This window comes from Enhydra lutris, unplaced genomic scaffold (assembly GCF_002288905.1).
Source record: "Enhydra lutris kenyoni isolate GAN:26980312 unplaced genomic scaffold, ASM228890v2 scaffoldscaffold67, whole genome shotgun sequence".
Classification (NCBI taxonomy): Eukaryota; Metazoa; Chordata; class Mammalia; order Carnivora; family Mustelidae; genus Enhydra; species Enhydra lutris.
The window spans coordinates 4,319,621-4,328,804 of NW_019154151.1; the positions used below are offsets into that span (position 1 = coordinate 4,319,621).

The 9,184-nt window shown below is 38.4% G+C and overlaps 1 protein-coding gene across 2 annotated transcripts in view; it reads left to right on the plus strand.

Moving 5' to 3' along the window:
* The window catches only part of LOC111159173 (diaphanous related formin 2), a 1,005,724-nt gene that overhangs the window by 830,383 nt on the left and 166,157 nt on the right, over positions 1-9,184 (plus strand). For both annotated transcript variants that reach the window (XM_022521608.1, XM_022521609.1), the window contains one exon: positions 221-316. In XM_022521608.1, coding sequence (XP_022377316.1) covers positions 221-316 — 96 coding nt within the window. The remainder of the gene's footprint in view (positions 1-220; positions 317-9,184) is intronic.

Here is a 9,184-nt window from a genome sequence, read left to right on the forward strand (position 1 = left end):
TCCTTAAGTTGAAAGAATAGTGAGATTGGCATGAATTTTGCTTAATGGTGCATAATAAGCAAAGTAGTCTGTGGTGCCAGAAAGTGACAGGATCCATTATGTTTAAACAGATATATGTCTTTAATTTAGGGATATTATGTAAATCTGACAGGAGCTTTCCCCTTTATTTTCCTGTAGTTTAATTGCTCTAAGATTAATTCTGATTTCTCCCTCCCTCCAGAGGGTGATGAGACTGGTGTGATGGATAATCTTCTAGAAGCCCTACAATCAGGCGCAGCATTCCGAGACCGCAGAAAGCGAATTCCAAGGAATCCAGGTAAAACTCCTTCTGGTTTACATGGTATTATAAAATGTGAATGTTCCAGTTCACATGGTATTATAAAATGTGAATGTTCATAGCCAACTACTACCCCCCAAAAACCTTCCTCGTGAATTTTTTTCAATAGTCGATCTCAGTTCATGTATTAAGAAGTCTCAATAGGCTTCTATGTCTATGTGAACACAAGTTTCACCTTGGTAAACGTAACTTCAAATAACTGTGGACTCTGCCAAAAAATTTCAGAAACAAGTACTCCTGCTGCATTTAATATTAAATATTTTAATTGTTGTTTTATGTGCATGTGGTTTGGGTGGAACATGTTTTAAAACCATAAATGTATTAAATCATTAAAGGTAATTGGCCCTAGGGATGTCACTTTAGCTATTTACAGGTAAGGAAACTGAAATAATGCTTCTTTCTAGAAGTCATTTTGGCTTTGTAGTACAATCCATATCCCATTCTCCGGATTACTAAAGAGAGGAAAGGCACAGTGGTATTAGAAAATGGTCTGTCTTTTCTCTTCATACCCTATGGCTGAGGTAAATAATAGTTCCTCTCAGAATAATCCAGGTAGGTGAACTATCCATATCCTTTAAGGAAATTTCTGTATTTTTAGTTTATCTCTTCTACAAAGGAGGAACAAATTAGGTTATATGGATTTTAAAAGCCCTCTTCATAGGCCGTGGAGCCATATGGAGGAGTAAATGAAAAAGGGAAAATTAGTAGTAAATATGTAAATTCTACTTAATTTAGATTAATAAGATTACCTTGACTAGCCTACAATTCAAAAAATATTCTGTATTTGGACTGGAAACTAACATATATCATCAGGATAGAACGTGGTGGCTCTTAAAATGGTTGTACTCCAACAAACCAGTGAAAGAAATGGAGCCCAGTAAAGTTGTCCAGGAAAGCTTTTGACAGCAGTGAAACTCATGGCAGAGGACAATGTAAGTTATATTCATCTTTTTTACATTTGGGTGAATTTTGGTGGATATGAAGACATTGGAGATGGCCTACAAAAAGAATGGAAGACTGGAAGAAAGTAAAGTAAAATTTCTGTATATTCATATTAATTTTTAAGGTAGTGCTGCATTGCAGAATATTAGGAGCACTGCTAATTTGTAACTATGAAGCAGCCATCTCATCTACCCTCAGTCTTTATCTGTAAAACAAGAATGTTTTACCGTGCTATCAGAGACCCCTTCCACCGCCTGTGGAAAATAGAAACCTTCACTGTTCTTTCTTGAACTATCAGAGTATTAACAGTGAAAAGCAAACTAAAATAATTTTTCTGTCAATTCAGTTCTCTGTTAAGCAGCTGATAAGTATAAGCATGTTATTCTGTACCATAAAAGAACTGCCATCATCTTTCTAGGAGTTTATTTTTAAATTACATTTGCTAAGGCCCATGTCTGATTAGACTCATAACTCATACTGCCTCTAGAATGGTTGTACTGAGAAAGAGAGAGATCATCTAATGGGGTTTCTGTTAGTTTGGTACTCAAGGGAATATAGTGTCATCAACTGTGAAACACCAAGAGTAGATTCACAAATTACATGATTTTATAGTACTGATCCCAAGTAATCTAAATTGGGACCTCCTTTGGTTTGTAGCTGGAGTACCTCCATGAATGCACAGGGTCAAAAATATCAGCCCATGTAGTTCTGGCAGTCATTCCAAGTGACAGCGACCAATGCAAATGCCCAGCGGTATAAAGAAACTAGAAGCAGGTGGTGGCGATGACTGGTAAAGCATCTTGAGCATCAAAGTTCAAGCGAGGGAGAGGAGAGGCAGGCATAAAGTTGAGAAGTCTGCCAAAAACCCTCTTGTTCGCTTGCCTCTTTCTAAAAGCAATAGAACTGGGGATTTTCCCATATTTCTTCCTTATTTCTGACTTTCCTAACTAGATCATCTTTTTCTGCAGGCCTCTTTTTGTTTTCACTTTCCTAGGTATTTGGTTCTTCTTCAATGCCCCATGGACTTTATATTTTTATACTTTCCCTTTTCAACACCAGCATCCTTGCTCCTTTCCAATAACCTCCACTTCTACATGATGATAGAAGCAGAAAAATCAAATTATAAAGAAGACTATTTTTATCAAGTAATGTAAAGTAAGAGTTAATAGCCAAAAAAAAATCTGAAATGCAGTGAGCCACAAACAGCAAAGATGTACTGCTCTGCTTGCCATCTCCATTATTATCACCTGCAGATGGAAATTATGGTATATAAAATATAGAGCTCTACAATTGTGCTTTTAATTGCAGTGTTTTCAATTCCATATTTAAACAAAGTGAGGTGATTATTTATATTCTTCATTAGAAAATAAAAATGTTAAAAAAAAGAAAAAAATGTTAGTAAATAGTATGATTAGTTGTCTAAATTATAAAACTTGCACACTGAGTCTATATCCCCTCCCCAGGATCTACCAAATAAGGCAAATCAGAGCTCCCAAATACTGCCTGTAGCCCAAAAACTGAGAATGTTGTTTCAGCTAAGGCCTCCAAAAGGCATTTCAAGGCAGACTATTATATAAGGAGAGCTATTGAAAAATATATTGATAACTAGTATAGCACAAGCTTCAACCAGTCAGAATGTACACAGGCAATAAGTAGCCACTATGGTGGTACTAATACAAACTGGCTCAATATCAACCCAGATTACAAGCTTTGTTAATACCAAACTCAGAGTTTAGGAAATGAGCCCCTAAACATTCATTAATTTATTGTACATCTGTTCCATGAAAGGCAGTATGCCACATGAAGGAAAAATGCGGAAATAATTATGATTTTTTAGTTATAAGACCCTTGTGTCTTGTGGGAAAGATAAAGACAGAAAGATTATAGAATAAGGCAGAAAATAATAGCTATTATACAAAAGCTATTAATAATATACTTTGTGAGCTCAGAGGAAGGAAATATCATGTTTTATTGGGTATATCAGAAAAAGAAGCATTGAAGAAAAGGTTTTGAAGGATGAGTATGGATTTCAGCAGTTGGAATTGGAAGTAGGGATAGTCGGTAAATGGAATCTCATTAAGAAAAATACAGAAGTAAGAAAGTGTGAAGCATTTTGAGAGCATGGCCAATAGTCCACCTAGTAAGAAAATAAGCTATATAAAGTGTAGAAGTATGGAGATAATTCTGGAAAAGTAGGTGATGAGCACTGGGTCTTACATGCAACTGATGAATCACTAAATTCTACCCCTGAAACTAATAATACACTATATGTTAACTAAACTGAATTTAAGGGCGCCTGGGTGGCTCAGTAGATTAAGGATCTGCCTTCAGCTCAGGTCATGATCCCAGCCCTTGGATGGAGTCCCACATCAGGCTCCTCGCTCAGGCGGGAGCCTGCTTCTCCTTATCCCTCTGCCTGCCGCTCCCGTTGCTTGTGCTCTCTGTCTCTCTCTGTCAAGTAAATAAATAAAATCTTTAAAAAACTAAAAAAATAAACTCAATTTAAATACTCTTTTTTTTAAAGTAGGTTGGTGCCACTCCTAAGAGTGCTTAAATAAGAGACTAAGGTGTTACTGTGTAACTCTTTAGGCCACAGGGATATATTGAAGGTTTTTAAGCAATGGAGAAACATGATCAAAGCTATATATTAAGACATTTAATCTATGGAATGTGAGTGATGAATTAGGATTCTACTGTCATATTCTGAGTCAAAGGAGATAATTTAAATGAAGAGGAGGAGGAGTAGCCAGGAGTCAAAGATAATCCTAGGGTTTTGAATTTGATTAGGTAGAAGGACAGATGGATTATGACAGAAAACAATTAAGATCTGGAAAAGGAGTGGTGATGGAAGATTAAGTAAGTTTTGTTTTTTATTTAAGATTTATTTATTTATTTGACAGAGATCACAAGTAGGCAGAGAGGCAGACAGAGAGAAAGGAAGGGAAGCAGGCTCCCTGCTGAGCAGAGAGCCCGATGCGGGGCTCGATCCCAGGACCCTGGGATCATGACCCGAGCCGAAGGCAGAGGCTTTAACCCACTGAGCCACCCAGGCGTCCCAAGATTAAGTAAGTTTTGAGAAATTGCAACTGAAAGTGACAGCAGAGCATTGAGGTCAAGAGGTCTAGAAGTTTCTTGAAAGTATAGGTGTAGATTTCATCACAAGATGGTTGAGTTTGTGAGATTTCTGGTTGTAATATGGAAATGGAAGGGATTATTAGAGTGATTATTCAGATAAAAGAGATCCAAAACCAGAACTTTGAAAACGCCTTCACTTAGGGCCTAAAGGTAAAACTAGCAAAGAAGATAGACAAGGAATAGTTGGGCAGGTGGGAGGAGAATCAAAACATTGTTCTAGGGGTGCCTGGGTGGCTCAGTGGCTGAAGCCTCTGCCTTCGGCTCAGGTCATGATCCTAGGGTCCTGGGATTGAGCTCCACATAGGGCTCTCTGCTCAGCAGGGAGCCTGCTTCCCCCGCTCTCTCTGCCTGCCTCTCCGCCTACTTGTGATCTCTCTCTCTGTCAAATAAATAAATAAAATCTTAAAAAAAAACACAAAACATTGTTCTAGGAGCAAAGAAAGAGGGAAGTATTAAGAAGGCAGAAAAGGTGGGCATTTTCAACAAGGACATATGCTGTGGTAGGATCAAAAAGGATAAAAACCAATGATTTGCCATTTGGGAGTTTTCTATCAACTTTTTTTTTTAAAGATTTTATTTATTCATTTGACAGACAGAGATCACAAGTAGGCAGAGAGGTAGGCAGAGAGAGAGGAAGGGAAGCAGGCTCCCTGCTGAGCAGAGAGCCAGATGTGGGGCTCCATTGTAGGACCCTGAGATCATGACCTGAGCAGAGGCTTAACCCACTGAGCACCCAGGCACCCCCGTCTATCAAGTTTTTAAGAGCATCTTTTCAATATTTGGATAGAACTGGGAGCCAGAATGCAGGAACTAAGCGGTGAGTAGGTTGTGAGGTTGCAGGAATTGATAGCATTCATTCAGCAACTGAACAGTTTTATTGACTGCTTCCTGGGTGTCATGTACTGGTTTAGGTACTGAGGATGTACCACCAATCAGGACATTTGTTCCAAGGGGCTCACATACCTTTTGGGATGGGAAAACATGAATGTAAGCCATGATAAAATTGCAATGTGATTTTATATGTGTCATAATGAGATAGGAAACATGTACTTGCGCAGTGCAGGAGTTTGAGTAACTTTCCTCATCCCTTCACCTTTCACTTATTAATCCCTAGAATACGGACTATGGTTTCTTAGAGTTTGGTGAGTGAAAGGAACATCTCATTTTTCCTTAATAACCTAGTATGAGTCTACCACCTATGAGTTTTGCTGAATCTTTCTGGACCTTCTTTGTGACAGCCTTTGTTAGCTCTCAAGGTAATAAGTTCCATATGCTACAACCTGCTTTGGAAAGAAATACACATAATTACTCCTGACTTTACCATTATAGATCAAAGGTAATCTTTGGAAGAAAAAGAAACACGTGGAATAAAACTTAGCAGAAGCGAAAACCACACTTAAAATATAAATACGCAGTGTCACATCTGTTTCATTACTGAATATCATAGATACTTAGAACTTGCTTTTCCTCTCCCAACCAACTTGACTTCTTCATTCTTTGCCCACTACAAGTAAATATAAATAGTCTTCTTAGCAATAGATATCTAACTTAGCTATTTTGGCTATTACTAGATTTTGGCATATAGTTGCAGACATTTTTAAAAATGTACAGGAGAAGCATTACAAAGAAATGAAACCAGGGAACAGAATATGTAGTTTGGTTGTAGAACTACATGGGGCAACCAAGAAAACTAAATTTGAAAAAAACAGAAAAGACTCCAGGGGCAGAAAATTGTACTTTTATGGAACAGCAAGATAACAATATAAATGAGAAACTCTGTAGTCCTAAATATCCACAATAACCAAACTATAGAAAGAGCTGAGATGTCCATGGACAGATGAATGGATAAAGAAGATGTGGTTCATATATACAATGGAATATTACTGAGCCATCAGAAAGAATGAATACCTAGCATTTACATAGACATGGATGGAACTGGAGGGTTCTGAGTGAAATAAGTCCATCAGAGAAAGACAATCATCGTATGGTTTCACTCATATGTGGATTATAAGAAAGAGCACAGAGGATCATAGGGGAAGGGAGGGAAAACTGAATGGGAAGTCATCAAAGAGGGAGATAAACCATAAGAGACTCTTAACTACAGGAAATAAACTGAGGGTTGTTGGAGGAGAGGTGGAGTGGGTTGGAGTAACTGGGTGATGGGCATTAAGGAGGGCATGTGATGAGATGAGCACTGAGTGTTACACACAACTGATGATTTCTTGAACTCTACATCTAAAACTAATGAGGTACTATATGTTGGCTAATTCAATTTAAATTTAAAAAATGAGGGGCACCTGGGTGGCTCCGTGGGTTAAAGCCTCTGCCTTCAGTTCAGATCATGATCCCAAGGTCCTGGGATCGAGCCCACCATCGGGCTCTCTGTTCAGCAGGGAGCCTGCTTCCCTTCCTCTCTCTCTGCCTGCCTCTCTGCCTACTTGTCATCTCTGTCAAATAAATAAATAAAATCTTTAAAAAAAGTTAATTTAAAAAATGAGGTACTATATGTTGGCTAATTTAAATTTAAAAAATGAGAAGTTCTAATTTACCATGTGAGAACAAATGGGGCAAGAAACAGTGATCAAAATATGAAGGGAGAGGAACTAAACTCTAAGTATTAGGGAAAATATCTTTACAACAACACCCAAAACCCATGCTTTCCTAGGCCTCTCTACCTCACATAAATAACAAAATCCCAGTTTTCCTGGGTCTTTTCTCCATATACACATTCAGGACCTCAAATGCCTATAAGGGATCTCTGAAAGTTCTGGAAGATCTCAGGGGGCATTTCACAAACACAAACACCTACCACTGTTCTTGTACATAATACCATGTATTTCCATGCCTGCTGTTTGCTATAGCAATGGGCACTCTCATGCCTTCATGATACAAGAGTTTGACAGTTGTCAGTGGCAAAGTGGGGGGAAACACCTCCCTCTTTCTTAGTATGGCACTTCACCAATGTATCAAGCAGCACTACTTATTCCTCAAGGTCTTACATTTTTAGAGAAACAGCTTTCAGTTTTAAGTTATAGCCTTCTTGTTCTCTTTAGCATTTGGTCCCATATAGTGAGGCCCAAAGACAAGCCCACAAGAGATCCCACGTAGCATTCAGTATCATCCTCATCTTTTGATGACCAAGTTCTGTTGGAGTTTTGTGTTTGTTTGTTATTATTACTAGGTCAAGCTGGTTATTCATCCAAGCTGCTTACTTCTTTCTCCCTTAGGATGAGTTCTTTCCCATGAGGTTCCCCAGTCTTCTATTTTGTGTTAGATTCTTGGACTAGCAAACTAAACCATATTTTGTCTACAGTAGAGTTATTATGTACACTTGAAATCTAGTAAAATATGACATAATGCAAGCAAATGAACAAAATTATGGTATTCACCCAAATGACATTTATTGATCAAATACTAGGGGCCAAGCAACAGTGCTAGGGCCCTGGAGTGTAAAAATGGATAAAGCAAGGGTGCTAACTTTAAGTATTCACAGTTTCATGGGGAAGGCAGATATATACACAATATAAATGCAGTGATATATCTGTGTAGTAAATGCTGAAAGAACAACTAGCTGCCTAGAGAATTTGAGAAATTTTTCGTAGTGAAAGTGGCATTTGAGTTGTGTTTTGAGTTATGTTTTGATGAACAGTAGTTTACTTAGAGGATACTTAGAGGAGAACAGGAGGAATAAACATTTCAGTTAAAGGGAATGGTAAATACATGCAATGGAAGTAGGGAAGGGTATAGTGGCAATAATGCAAAGTTTGTCACAACAAAAAGCCAGCGGAGGTTGTTTTTTTTTTTTTTAATAAATTTTTTTAATTTTTTTTATTTTTTATAAATATATATTTTTATCCCCAGGGGTACCGGTCTGTGAATCGCCAGGTTTACACACTTCGCAGCACTCACCATAGCACATGCCCTTCCCAATGTCCATAACCCCACCCCCCTTCTCCCAACCCCCTTCCCCCCCAGCAACCCTCAGTTTGTTTTGTGAGATTAAGAGTCACTTATGGTTTGTCTCCCTCCCAATCCCATCTTGTTTCATTTATTCTTCTCCTAACCCCTTAACCCCTCCATGTTGCATCTCCACTTCCTCATATCAGGGAGATCATATAATAGTTGTCTTTCTCCGATTGACTTATTTCGCTAAGCATGATACCCTCTAGTTCCATCCACGTCGTCGCAAATGGCAAGATTTCATTTCTTTTGATGGCTGCATAGTATTCCATTGTGTATCTATACCACATCTTCTTTATCCATTCATCTGTTGATGGATATCTAGGTTCTTTCCATAGTTTGGCTATTGTGGACATTGCTGCTATAAACATTCGGGTGCACGTGCCCCTTCGGATCACTACATTTGTATCTTTCGGGTAAATACCCAGTAGTGCGATTGCTGGGTCATAGGGTAGCTCTATTTTCAACATTTTGAGGAACCTCCATGCTGTTTTCCAGAATGGTTGCACCAGTTTGCATTCCTACCAACAGTGTAGGAGCGTTCCCCTTTTTCCGCATCCTCGCCAGCATCTGTCATTTCCTGACTTGTAAATTTTAGCCATTCTGACTGGTGTGAGGTGTTATCTCATTGTGGTTTTGACTTGTATTTCCCTGATGCCGAGTGATATGGAGCACTTTTTCATGTGTTTGTTGGCCATCTGGATGTCATCTTTGCAGAAATGTCTGTTCATGTCTTCTGCCCATTTCTTGATTGGATTACTTGTTCTTTGGGTGTTGAGTTTGCTAAGTTCTTTATAGATTTTGGACACT